Source organism: Musca autumnalis, unplaced genomic scaffold (genome assembly GCF_047663935.1).
Source record: "Musca autumnalis isolate F117 unplaced genomic scaffold, ASM4766393v1 scaffold_1, whole genome shotgun sequence".
Classification (NCBI taxonomy): domain Eukaryota; kingdom Metazoa; phylum Arthropoda; class Insecta; order Diptera; family Muscidae; genus Musca; species Musca autumnalis.
In genome coordinates, this window is record NW_027411644.1 from 43,470,440 (window position 1) to 43,485,289 (window position 14,850).

Below are 14,850 nucleotides of genomic sequence, written 5' to 3' on the forward strand. Positions count from 1 at the left end.
CTTGTTTCTTGTTTGTGGATATTCTCCACCGAAGTTATTTTTCAATAACTTCTTCAACAAGAAACTTTTTATACCCAAACATCAATCGTCAGCTCGAAGTATAAAGGTAAGCAAAGAAAAAAGTTCAATGAGAAGTTTTTCCTTGGCAACCTCATACAACTCCGACGAAAGTGTCTGCGAAACAATTCAAACCTCTTCCACTTGTATGTGTCGTCGAATTTTGACGAATGTTTGAATTGTTTCGCAGACACTTTCGTCGGAGTTGTATGAGGTTGCCAAGGAAAAACTTCTCATTGAACTTTTTTCTTTGCTTGCCTTTATACTTCGAGCTGACGATTGATGTTTGGGTATAAAAAGTTTCTTGTTGAAGAAGTTATTGAAAAATAACTTCGGTGGAGAATATCCACAAACAAGAAACAAGGGAACTGATGAGATCCAGTGGCGTGGATCGAAACTATAGTATTCCCTGCCTTACCCCTTGGCGAACAATGCCAAATCTTTTCCACTAATAAAATAGTTGTTTTAAAATATTAAAACAACAACAATGGGATTAAGCCAGACTATTTTGAAAAAACAAAATTGCAAACGCTATCCCAATAAAAAAACGCCACAATGCTTCAAATTGAAGACACTGGCACGAAGTGTGTTGTTTTTGCTGTAAAGCAGACCAACCAAATTTTGGTGTGTGCATTCGTCAAAATTCGACGACACATACAAGTGGAAGAGGTTTGAATTGTTTCGCAGACACTTTCGTCGGAGTTGTATGAGGTTGCCAAGGAAAAACTTCTCATTGAACTTTTTTCTTTGCTTACCTTTATACTTCGAGCTGACGATTGATGTTTGGGTATAAAAAGTTTCTTGTTGAAGAAGTTATTGAAAAATAACCTGTGGAGAATATCCACAAACAAGAAACAAGGGAACTGATGAGATCCAGTGGCGTGGATCGAAACTATAGTATTCCCTGCCTTACCCCTTGGCGAACAATGCCAAATCTTTTCCACTAATAAAATAGTTGTTTTAAAATATTAAAACAACAACAATGGGATTAAGCCAGACTATTTTGAAAAAAACAAAATTGCAAACGCTATCCCAATAAAAAAACGCCACAATGCTTCAAAAAGAAAAAAGATTTCCTGATGTCTTCTCCTCTTGAGGTCTTCTATAGGCAGAACACCTATTGATGTTTTTTTTTTTTAACAAACATCATCTTGATCCGATATAATACAGGCATAACGTCTGTGTCATACTTATGTGTTCCATACGCCATTTTTGACATTTTGAGATAAATGTACCTTACAAGGTTTTGAATCATGCTCTTTCAGATTGTTTGGTCGGTTTTTCTCAATCTCCTATAGTTTCTCGCTACGTAAGGGAGGTGGAACACAATTGACAAAAAGTTGGTTTGGTAAAATGTGATATATCGTGTTCCATGTGAATCAAACTGCCAAAAACACGAAAAAATAACACATGGAACAAATCAGAAACTTTTTGCAATTAAGAAAATTGGCCATAACTTCTAGACAATAACAGATATCTGACTAAAATCAACTTCTGATATATTCTTCCAGTTTAGTTAGTTAGAATTGTGCTCTTAAAGTATTGACTTTTTGCACCACTTTTAGACTGTATAGAATCAAACATTAACTTGAGTTTTTAACTTTTTGCCTTTTTTAGGTGCGAAGGCCATTATTTGTGAGATTTTAATTAATTTAATTAATCGAGCTTTATGGCCTAAGGAGATTACATTGAAAAATTGATATCTAGCGAAGTCCTACACACACATCAACCACTATGCGACGATCGTTTCGTTAGCTGGTTAGGCTACCATCCTCAGGCATATTAGATGTTGTTGTTGCTAGACAATTTTCGCCATTTGGAAGCCCTATTTATACATCCAAGATTGCAAATATGCATTTGTGAATTTCAAATTGAAGCTTTTTATTTCCAAATACGAATTATTTGTCCCCCTTCTATTCCAGAAATCGATTTTTCAATATTACATTCATGTTACAGCCAATGGGTTTTTTTCCATCGTAGACTGTATATGTCTTTCACATCGAAAGATTTATTGAGTGGATTATGGTTGAGAACGCTAAGACGTCAGCAACATTGTCAGTTAGTTTGCGACCCAGGTCCGAATCCCAGCCGGGCTCAGCTGAATTTTTTATTTTTAAGTTTTTGCCTTTTTAAGGGGCTAGTTATTCTCGAATCAGGCAAATGGCGTATGGAATACTTAAGCATGACACCGACGATAAGTCCTCTTGAATTTTTCTACGGACAGAAGACCTTTTGAGACCTATTTCTATACAATAATGACCTATTCGGGTTTTTATAGACAGAAGACCTCTTAAAGTTCTTGCCTAGATAGAAGACCAGATTCTTTCATAGACCGAATACCTCTTAAGTTCTTCTGTGGAGAGAAGACCTCTTGAGGTATTCATTAAAGGGAAGACCTCATTAGTTCTTCTATAGACATACGATTTCCTGACCTTTTGATGAATTCTTGTGGTTTTCTGTAGACAGAAGATCTGTAAAAGTCTTCTACAGTCAATATACCTCTTGAGGACTTTTACAGACAGAAGACTCATTGTAGTCTTCCGTAGTCAGAAAACTACATGGAGTCGTCTATGGGAAGATGTATTCTATAGACAAAATAACTCTTGAGGTTTTCTATAGACCAAAGACCTCTTGGGGTCTTCTACAGACCAAAGACCACTTAAGGTTTTCTATAGGCGGACGAACACTCTACAGGCAGATAACTCATAAAGCGTTCTATAAACAGAAGACCTCTCGGAGTCTTCTTTAGAAAAGAGGCATTGTGAAGTATTCTATAGACAGAAGACATTTGAATTCTACTACAGACAGAAGATCTTAAGAGATAATTGACAGCATAATACTACTTGAGGTAATCTTTACACAGAATATTACTTTAAGTCTTCTATAAGCGAAAGACATCCTATTGTATTCTGTTGACGGAATAACTCTTGAGCTTTGCTATATACCGAAGAACTCTCAAGGTCTTCTGTACACAGAGTAGCTCTTAGCGACGCTAAACACAGAAGACTTCTTGAGTTCTTCCATAAACAAATACCTTTTAAGGCCTTCTATACAATGAAAACCTCTTGGGGTTTTCTAGGCTATAAAGACCTATTGTGGTATTTTATAGACAGAAGATCCCATAAGGTCCTTCCATAATAGAATACCTTTTTTACGTCTTCTTTAGACTTTAAGATAGAATACGACACAGACAACCTCGACGGGTACAATCGAGTGCTTCGGATGCTGATAAGATGGAACATTTTCAAAATAATTATGAAAAACATCAAAATTTCTTATAAAAACCTTGATGTTTTCTTCAATAAACTGGGTTTTCCGCGAACAAATCTGCCGTTCAAAGGTTTGGAAATATGCTTCAGATGTGGAGGAAGATAATCTGATACGAAAGCAACCGTTATTTGAATACACTGAGAGAAATTTTAGTACTTTTTACACAACATACGAAACGTAAAACCCCAATTTCCATGACTGTGTTTTCCCGCGAAAACGGGGCTTTTACATTAGCGAGTTCAGCTAAAAAAACTTAAACTACTAATTTGTAAAATCCGGTATGGAGAGCATAACCTGGTCCATTTATATTGGAGCATAACTCTTTTGAAAACAGTCGCGGACACCGAAATAAGAACACATGTAAAATTCAAAGTCCAGAGGACAAGAGAAGACCCCTTGTAGTCTTCTATAGAGAGAAGACCTCTTGATGTTTTCTATAGAGAGTAGACCTCTTGAGGTCATCTATAGAGAAAAACCACATGAGGTCTTCCATAGAGAGAAGACCTCTTGAGGTCTATAGAGAGAAGACCACTTGAGGTCTTTGATACACAAGACATCTTGAGGTCACCTATAGCCAGATGGTCTCTTGAGATCTTCTACAGTTAGATGATATTTTGAGTATTCTTTTAGTCTTCTCTATACAGATGAGCTATTGAGGTCTTCTGTAGCCATATGAGCTCTTGAAGTCTTCCAAAGCAATATAACCCCTTGCGGTCGTATACATCCAGAAGACCTCTTGAGGTCTCCTACAGACAGAAGATCTCTTGATATCCTCTATAAACAGAAGACATCTTGATATTTTCTACAGACAGAAGATCTCTTGACGTCTTCTAGAAACAGAAGATCTCTTGATGTTTTCTACAGACAGAAGATCTCTTGAGATCTTCTATAGAGAGAAGACCTCTTGGGGTCTTCTATAGAGAGAAGACCTTTTGAGACAGAAGATCACTTGATATCTTCTTCATGTCTTCTATAGAGAAAAGACCTCTTGAGGTCTCCTATAGAGAGAAGACCTCTTGAGGTCTCCTAAAGAGAGAAGAACTATTGAGGTTTCTTAATGAGAGAAGACCACTTGAAATCTCCCATAGAGAGAAGACCTCTTGAGGTCTTCTATAGAGGGAAGAACTCTTGAGGTCTTCTATAGACAGAAGATCTCCTGATATCCTCTATGGATAGAAGACCTCTTGAAGTCTTCTATAGATAGTAGACTTTTTGAGGTCTTCTATAAACAGAAGATCTCTTGATATCTTCTATAGACACAAGACCTCTTGATATCTTCTATAGACATAAGACCTCTCGAGGTCTTGAGGTTTTCTATAGAGACAAGACCTCTTGAGATCTTCTATAGTGAGAAGACCTTTTGAGGTCTTCTATAGAGAGAAGAACTCTTGAGGTCTTCTATAGAGAGAAGACCTCTTGAGGTATTCTATAAAGAGAAGACCTCTTGAGGTCTTCTATATAGAGAAGACCTCTTGAGGTCTTCTATAGAGAGAAGACCTCTTGAGGTCTTCTATAGAGAGAAGACCTCTTGAGGTCTTCTATAGAGAGAAGACCTCTTGAGGTCTTCTATAGGGAGAAGACCTCTTGAGGTCTTCTACGGACAGAAGACCTAAGAAGAAGACGTGTTGTGGACCCTCTTGATGTCTTCTAAATACAGAAGACCTCTTGAGGTCTTCAATTGCCAGTTGGCCTCTTGAGATCTTCCACAGCCATATGACCTCTTGGGGTCCTTTATAGGAATACGACATCGTGACGTTTTCTCTAGCAAGATGACCTCTTGAGGTCATTTCCTGAGGCATTCTATACACAGAAGACCTCTTGAGGTCTTCAAGACTTCTTGAAGTATTTTATAGTCAGAAGAGCTCTTGACGCCTTTCATAAATAGAATACCTCTCTAGGTATTCTATCTTGTATACCGCTACTATAGGCAGATAGCCCCTTGGATTATTCTATAGGTATATTACGACTTGAGGTTTTCTATAGACAGAAAATCTCCAAAAGGTTGTTTGTGTACAGAAGACTTCTCAAAGTCTGCTTTAGACAGAAGACCACTTGAGTCCTTTTTACGCCTTCTATATACAAAATACCTCTTTTTAAACACTTTTTGAATATTTTGCTTCCAGAAAGTCATAGTTGGTCTAGTGGGACCCCCGAAATAAATTTCTGTGTACGTTAGTGCCTCTTAATGATTTCTATAGACCCTGGATCTCTTGAGGTTTTTTTGTACACAGAAAGTGGGACCCCCGAAATAAATTTCTGTGTACGTTAGTGCCTCTTAATGATGTCTATAGACTCTCGATCTCTTGAGGTTTTCTGTGCACAGAAAATCTCATTAAGACTCTTGTAGTATATGGAAAATATCAAACAGTTTTCTGGTTTGTATAAAAAAAAAACTCAGGAGATCTTCTGCTGATAAAACGCACGCCATAAGCGTGTCTACAGAACACCTTAAGAGGCGTCTATAGAAGAAGTACAGTTTAAAGGTTCTGTTTATACTAAAGACCTCGAGACCTCAAGCCCAAAGATATCCTATAAAATTGTATTTGTGTACACTCGCTTATGTGTTGGAATTTCCTTAGTTACTATAGTGAATGGGGACTTACCGCCCATAATCGCCAGTATAAGCTTCTATGTTAACAGAAAATTATGAGGGATCTATTTAATATACACAGTGGATCAGAAAGGGCTTATGCAATATAATATTAAAATTCCTCAGCGTAATATTGCCTAACATTTGCTGATTATTTTCAATCTTGTTAAACTAGACTATAAAAAGGAGGTCCAATATGTTTGAAGTAAATATAGAACTGTAGGCCTATTCTCTAAATTTTTAACAAATCCGACTTGTCGATAAAGTTTCAAAAACTTTCAATTTTGAATGTATTCTTAAATAAAACATACACACAAACCAAAAGCAAATCCAATATTGAACATTTTTGTCGAATTTTAAATTTCGACAATTTTGGTGTTGTTTTCATAACGACATTTTTAACAAAAGTTGTAAAATATGTTTACACATGGTATAAGTAAAGAGGTAGATTTAAATGAAAAAAATTTATAGAACCCTTGTTTTTATTGAATTCCTAAAACTTCAAAATAAAAGCAACAAGTGGGTTTGTTTACAATCCATTTTTTGAGTATTTTATAAAAGACGCGAAAAATGAATGAAGAGTTAAGTTTTCTCCACATAATCGAGTTGTGAATATGATAAACTGATTGTTTCAATGCAAATCTCACCAATTTCTTCCATACAAATGGTCTAAAAACAATTTTAAAAATCATTGAATTCGATTGTTTTTAAAATTGTTTGGTATATTATTCAAACACCACACACACATACACAGTTTGTCTATATTGTTTTGAAGTTTTAGGCATACTCGAATGAAAAAATTTAAATTGACATAAAGCTTTGGCTAACCTTTCTTATTAAACCATGTGTTTACAGAAAAAAGTTTATCGAAAAAATAATCGATATATCGATATAAAATAACCATATCGACTGTTAAAAAGTTAGAGAATAGGCCCACTGGACTGCATTCTAGATCACATGTCCTATATGGAAATAGTTTCATTTAATCACATGCTCTCATGAAATTTTTTCGAATCTATCAACCACTGTTCACCATAATGTTTACCTTAATTTTATGGATGGATGATTGTAAACTGTTGTAACTGTTTAATAGATCCATAAAAACCCATAATGTTTATGCCAAAAAATTTAATGCAAATATTTCATTTTATTTCGTCTAGATAGGCGGGTAAACAATATGGCAAAGTAGCCGATAAGATATACGAATATATTGGCAAAACTATCGATCGTTTAATAGTCGTGTTTAGATGTTGGGATAATAAAGCTACACAGTATTAGGAAAATATACACAGTTGTGAATACTGTGAGTCGTCACATAGGACGATAATGATGACTTTTAACATGAATCATAATCTGCAGCAAATACTACCATCTCCAGCAGGGATGGGTGCATTGACAGAAAATAAAATTGTTTGCAGATAACTTCATGTATCCTGGTAACTTATCATTCGTTTTATATGGCGCCCAATTAATTCCCATTTTTTAAGGAAAGAAAAATATACCAAGAAGACTTTATAAAACAATTTTGAACTTTTTCAATTGGTGAACAATATTAATGGGATTTTATTAGCAGGACAATATACCCCATATGCTAGGGCCATGAATTTGTTGCAATCTTTATTCACTCTTTTAAATTTAGCTTAAAAAGTATTTTAATTTTTCTGAATTTCTACGAAGAGCATTGTGTATTTTTCTCCTAGCCAAGCATTAACCCCAATAAGCCACAAAATAAATAAAAACAAAGCAAATTGCAGTTCAACAGCACAACAAATATTTGTTATTAGTTGTTTTTCCTCTCTCTGTCTTTCTCATTTTTAGGAAAATATAACATTAAGAAACTTACTTGCTTTCGATGTTGCCGATAATCCTCTTAAATGTTGAGATTTACGATTGGATGAAGATCTAAAACGATTTCTGGCTCCAGTGCTGGTAGATGCTGTGCGTGAAATACGATGATTATTGTCACTTAATTCACCATTGCTGTCACCGCTCAAAAATGAATTATTGATTAGATTGTCATCAAATGTGAAGCCATCCATCCAATACATGACATGGTATTTTTTTGCCTCGTATTAGTAAATTTCCAAGAAACACTTGAACACTAAAACTGGGTAAGAGTAAAGCACACACAATTGCACACAATAATTGGCTTTGATTTGATTTGAATTTTCTTTTTTTTCTTTTATTTGATTTCCTTTTCTTAATTGTGAAATAATTTTGTTTGATTGATACGTCAAAAACAACAATTTCCTTTGTCAATTTTTTGTTTCACTTTTTTATGGAATGGTATTGATTTTTTCCTCTTAATCACATTTTTACAGGCCTATTTTTGTGATATTTTTCTTTTATATGCAGATTTTTTTGTTCTCTTTCGTGTATTTGATTTTTTTAAGCCGACCGATTTTCTTGTTGTATTAATTTACGCGTTTTCAGCGCGGCCATAACAAACTGAAAGATGATGTTTTGCTTTCAACGGCATACTGCCTCAATGAAATAGAAACACGAACCACAGAAAAAAAAATCAATTTCTCAAATAAACCATCTAGAATAAGAATAACAACAGCAATAACAACAAAAAAGTAACACAAAATAAAACGTGGAAAAAAACAACATAGCCAACGATTTCGATAATTCCTATCGATCGATTTGTGTGCTATACAAAAACACAGCCAATATTACAGTCAGACACAAGTAAAACCTACATATCCAACTGCACACACACACAAACAAATATATCAAATAATCAAACCGTACCGTACATGAATCAACAATTTTTCGTTCGATGACGTTACTTTTGCTTGCTTATGGACAGATGAAGATGAATTGCTGACACGGTGTGTTGGAATTGATGCAAACGACGTTAGCCAAATATTTATACAAAAAGTTGCAATAGACATCCTTGTTAACTTTGGTTAATCAAAGAAAATGTCAATCAAAACTGATCTTTAACATAGTCATGGCATTGCCACTTTGGTTAGTACTTAAAGTCTACAGTAAAAATTCAAAGGAATTTTAAAAATGATTCTCTTTGTAATTCTTAAAGTCAATAAGTAAACAAGTAACAATTAAAAAAGCGCTAAGTTCGGCCCGGCTGAACTTTTTATACCCTCCACCATAAAATATTCTGAACTAAAGCGGAATAATTATTTTCTTTCCTAACCACTAATACCTAACTAAGGTAAAAAATATAAAAAATGTATTCAATTGGTCGAGAACCTTATATGGGGCTATATCAAAGTGTCGGCCTATGTTTTTGGTGGAAAGTTTTGTGACCACTGGGAACCTCAAATGTCGAATTGCAGATACTAGGGTCAAAAACTGTAGGTAAAATCCAAAAACCGAAAATCGGGAGGTAACGATGGACTTATGTTGACAGTTTTTCGCGTTACAGATAGTTCGGTCAAAAATACCGAAAATGGGGAGGCACCGTTTAATGGGGGCTATACAAAATATGGACCTATGTTTAAAATGTATATAGGGGGCTAAACAAAAACATGGTCATATGTTGACAGTTTTTGGTGGAGATGTTGTGTGACCACTGGGAACCTCAAATGTCGACTTACAAATAGTTCTGTCGAAAATTGAAAATACCGAAAATCGAGAGGAACTGTTATATGGGGGCTATACCAAAGCATGTACTTATATTGACAGTTTTTGGTGGATGTGTTTTCTGACCACTGGGAAACTTTAAATTACAGGTAGTTCGGTCGTAGAATGTAGCTACAATTCTCAAAATACCGAAAATCGGGAGTTACCGTTATATGGGGCAGTTCCAAAACATGGACCTATGTTTACAATTATTGGAGGAGATTTTTTGTGGCTACTGGGAACCTCAAATATTAAATTACTGGTATTTGGGTTAGAATTGTAGCGAAAATCCTCAAACTACCGAAAATCGGGAGGTATTGCTATATGGGGACCTATGTTGACAGTTTTCAGTGGAGACGTTTTGTGATCACTAGGAACCCCCACTTTTAAATTACAGGTAATTCGGTTAAAAATTGTATATAAAATCCCCAACATACCGAAAATTGGGTGGTACTGTTATATGGGGGCTATACCAAAAAGTGGTCCGATATAGCCCACCCTCAAACTTGACCTGCCTATGGAAAAAAGACACTCAATTATTGCGAATGCTAGAGTGATTACAACATACGGACAGACGGGCATGGCAAGATCGTCTTAGAAGTCTATCCTGATTAAGAATATATATACTTTATATGGTCGCAAATGATTACTTCGATGTGTTACAAACAGAAAAACAAACGTAATGTACCCTCCATAATATGGTATAAAAAGTTCATCTGAGCCGAACTTTTTATACCCTCAACCACTAAATATTTTGTACTATATTTAAATAATTAGTTTTCTTTAATTATAGGTGGGGATACCGTATAATCTCGATACTGTGGACACCACATGTTTCGGCGGTGACCGGAGTTCGAATTGTCCGGATTGCCGAGTAATAACAAATACATATAATTTTGTACTCTTAAATCATTAAGGGGTTACCTCTACTTGTCACTTTAAAAAAATCGAAAAAATATTATTAGCTTATTTTGAAGAACAGGTAGTTTAGAGTATGCCGCAAAAAATTTCAACACGATCGGAGCACGATATGAGCATTGGAAGGGAACAATTTATTGTGGTTTGTATGTAGCGTGGAAACTTGAAACGCGTGTTTCTCGAAATGTCATTTTTTAAGTCGGTGTCAACGATAGCTCGAAAACGAATTGACCGATCTTCATATAGTTTGGTGAGCTTATTATATACATAAAAAGCTTGTCTTTAAGCGAGACAGATTTTTATACCCTCAGCATTTATGATAACGAGGGTATATACACTTTCATAATGGTATATACCCGAAATAATGGTTTTAGACCCCATGTATGTTTGGACGAAATGTGTTTCAGACAATTTGGAGTCGATTTAGCAATGTACGTCCGTCTGTCTGTATGTCTGGCTGGCTAGTGCGCACGATAACTCTCGAACGGATGAACCGATTTGGTCCAAAATTTGGCTATCGCAATATTTTGTCCAAACTTAGTTTAAGTTCCCCCACAAAAGTTCAAAAATGTTCGGAAAATTTGTGCGCACGATATCTCTTGAAGGGAATAACCGATTCGGTCCATACTTTGCACATCGTGAAATTTCTACCAAACTTAGATGAGGTTCCAATATGGACTCAATCGGTCCACAAATTTTCGGAAAAGTTCAGTTTAGGACCTGCTCTCGAATCGTTTTGATTTTTGTTGTAACAACTTGTATTCACGGCCCCCCATACGGTTTCATACAAGTTTCATCATCAGGGGCAAGAACATACTTCCTGAGAAAATAGCCTGAAAATTTCAAAAAACCCCTATGACCCCGTGTGTAGTGGCCCGAGCGCAATTACTCTCGAACGGATCTGCCGATTCGGTCCAAAATTTGACCTTCATAATATTGTGTCCAAACTTAGTTTAAGTCCGATTATAAGTCATATCGGACCACTCCTTCAGGTACCTCCCCCACAAAAGTTCAAAAATGTTCTGAAAAATTGTCTGGTGTGGTCCTGTTTAGTGGGCGCGATATCTATCGAAAGATATGACTTCCAAAATAAAGTCCACTTGCAGAATGGACTATTTCGGTCTATTACTTCAAGTACCTCCTCGATTATTTCAAGTACCTCCTCCTCAGCAACACTTTTGAACTATAATCCGAATCCACATTTTTCTCGACAAGTTTAAATGCCCAAAAAGGGCCACAAAATCCTGAAAATATACTAATTCGGTTTGTCGTAAATAGGCTGAGGGTATATCTCTGTCGGCAAGGTCGTCTGATACTTTTGTACTTGTTTTTTAAAGATTTTGCCCGCATTTTGGACAAAAATCTGTCCATTTTTTCGTTAAAATTAGAAATTTTGATTTTGACAGCTCACAATTATTTTGTTAAATCGATTTTTAAAGTTCTGTTTCACTTAAAGACAAGATTATTAGGTTCTTAAATCGCCCACAAAAATGTACGAAGATCGACCCATCCGTTTTCAAGCTATCGTTGGCACCGCAAAACGCTTTTATAAAAAAGTGTTTCGCAGGTAGACATTTCCCACAAGACTAAGTAATTTTTTTCAACAACAACAATTCCAGAAGCAGTTCAAGATGTGCTCTTCCAGGTACAAAAAATATCTACCTAAAATATTGGTAGTTTCTTTGACAAAAAAATCATGAAAAATGAGTTTTTTGGCCAGCACAACTAGGGGTAACCCATTAATAATGCACTTTTACTAGATAATCACCTGACATATAAAATAAACAAATTCATATTAAGCATATATTATGTTTGCGACCATTTTATGCCCTGGTGCAAATTCCCTGGCTACAAAATTTACTTTTTATATTCCTCCAGCTTAATTTAGGTGATACTTGCTGATTATTTCGTCATCTGAAACTTTTCTACAACTGGTGAATATTTATTCATAGTTTTTTAAGGATATAAACTTCGTAGCCCAAGTACTATTCTGTACTATATTTTCCTTGTCCATGGGACATGAGCTTCTTATAACAAAAAAGATATATTGTTTTATATAAAAGATATATCTTACGAATAAAACAAAATGTAATTTAAATTCTTAGTTACTGGTAATTTTGAATTCCAAAGAATGAAAATAAAAGGGGACATGCTACTTTGTTTTAAATTTATAGAAATTCCTATATAAGGACCGTGTTTAGCTATAAATCCCAATTAAAAATAACCTATTAATCTAGGTAAAATATCCTTGGAATACATTACATGCTAACAAGACACTTTCTCACTAATCGGAGGTCTATAGAACTAACTCTTTAGATGAAAGGACCAAACAACATCGATTTATCACGGAACTAGGCTACCCAAACCTAGGTTTTAAATACTGCTGCTTGTCATAGCCAGTTATCAATGGTTGAACGATAGGAAAAGCATTTGGCAGATTCATATAGTTATTTCCATATTGGTTGCATAACTGAGTTGACAGTGACTATCTAGTCGAGATTTGGACCGAAAGCTTTGAAAAACTTAAATTTTCTTATTTATGCACCTGTTAAGAACGAAAACGTCAATGAAGTACGAGGAGCACTAAAAATATTCTGGCCTACACAAGACGCATTGTCGCCAGGCGTCATTTGAAATTTTTTTTTTTTTTTTGGCAAATTTGACAGTTTTTATCCTAAGCATACTCAGGATAGTGTGAAATACGACCATGTGTTGGGTTGTTTACAGTGCACAGTGTCCGATTTTCCGAAAAACCTGGCCAAAACTCTAAAAATCAATGGATTTTGACCAAACCTTTGCTTCTTATGTTTTTCGGGCCGCTGGTTACATTTTTGATACTATTTAACCCTCAGGCGCTCATTTAAGGGGTCTTTTTGGTCCCTCCTCCTATAAAATGTAATCTTATCGGATCAAAATATTCTACAAATTTGTTCGCCATCAGTTTTTACTATGGCTCCTAGAATACACCAAAACTCTATACCTTACCTAAACCCCAGAAATATGCAAAATTATAAACACATTTTAGGGTTAAGGGCGTACTTCATGTGCGTTTTGGCAAAATTGTCATACAAAGCATCATTTTAGAAGAATGCCGTCAAAGACAAAAATGTTCTCTGCTAAATTTCACTATAAGTTACCAAAGAAAAGAAATCTCTATTTGTATTACATACGAGTACTAAGAAAATATCGGTATTAATTTTGCCAAAAAACCAAGAAACTAAAATGGGGTTGCAATCTTCCACCATTTCTACAGTTTTGGAAATATTTGAGTTAAGATCACTTGGAATCCTAGCACTTTAGGTGTATTGTATTTGGCAACTTTACTGACAAGAATGAGAGGAATATTTTTCTTAAAAAAACAAATCTTTAAAATCTCCTGTAACATGTGATCGGATCAGACCAAAATATTCTAGAAATTTGTTTGCCATAAAATTTTACAATAGGTCTTAGAATATACCAAAACTCCAAATTATACCCAAACGCCAAAAAGTGACCCTATACCATATTCTGACATTCTGAATGAAAGAAAATCTGTACATACCTGCAAGACAAAATATCACTTGAAAACAAAAAGTGCAAATATGCGCAGGATGTTTCGTTGGAAATTGGTAAAAAACCCTTCCTTTTTTATGAAATGATAACCCAGCAAACCAAATGTCGGATGTCCGACACGTCTGAACAATTTCGGAAGCAACGTCGTTCGGATTTCGTTCCGATTTCTAAACGATTTTTCGAAGCGGAAATAGTTCAGATTTTGTATCGATTTCGTTCCGATTTCGGAACGAATGTCGGAAAGAAATTTCCTTTCCGAATTTCTCAAGGATTTTCTTCAGATTTCGTTACGAAATCGGATCGAAATCGATACGATGTCGCTCGGACATTTCGTTCCGAAATTATGTCAACCACTTCATACAACTTTCGTTAAGATATCGTTACGATTTCGGATCAGACATCGGACGTATCGTCCGAATTTTGTTCCGATTTCGTTAAGATGTCGGTACGATTGGTTTGCTGGGAAATTACACGGCCCAACTCGATATTACTCACAACTATTTTCATAATTTATTGTGAAAATTGATCTTGAAAAAAATTAACAAGTACGAACATCAATTATTAAAGAACGCACAATTCATTGGCGTCACTGAGCATCTTAAATACGTTTCACATACCTTTCATTACAATTACAAAAAGAAAATATTTAATAACCGTTGTTTATTTTGCATATTATCATAGATTTATAAACAACTTAAATATTGAAAAAAAAAACAAATTCCAAATAGGGTCACTTCGACCTGCATTTATTTATACCCACTTATTAAACAAGAAATGTATATATTTTTTCATAACTACACGCACTGGGATCCTATAAACAATATCTGACCCTTTTTAGTGTAAATTGATAAACAATTTTTTCGATTTTTGGCCAA

General features: G+C 35.2%; 1 protein-coding gene across 6 annotated transcripts in view; it reads right to left on the reverse strand.

Moving 5' to 3' along the window:
* Nucleotides 1–14,850, reverse strand: part of LOC141397482 (uncharacterized) — a 163,681-nt gene that overhangs the window by 129,730 nt on the left and 19,101 nt on the right. For 3 of the 6 annotated variants that reach the window (XM_073973818.1, XM_073973868.1, XM_073973840.1), the window contains exon 2: nt 7,761–8,397. In XM_073973818.1, coding sequence (XP_073829919.1) covers nt 7,761–7,965 — 205 coding nt within the window. In that variant the 5' untranslated portion in view covers nt 7,966–8,397. Of the gene's footprint in view, nt 1–7,760; nt 8,460–14,850 lie in introns of all 6 variants that reach the window. The other 3 variants (XM_073973807.1, XM_073973848.1, XM_073973829.1) reach the window with 3 other exon arrangements.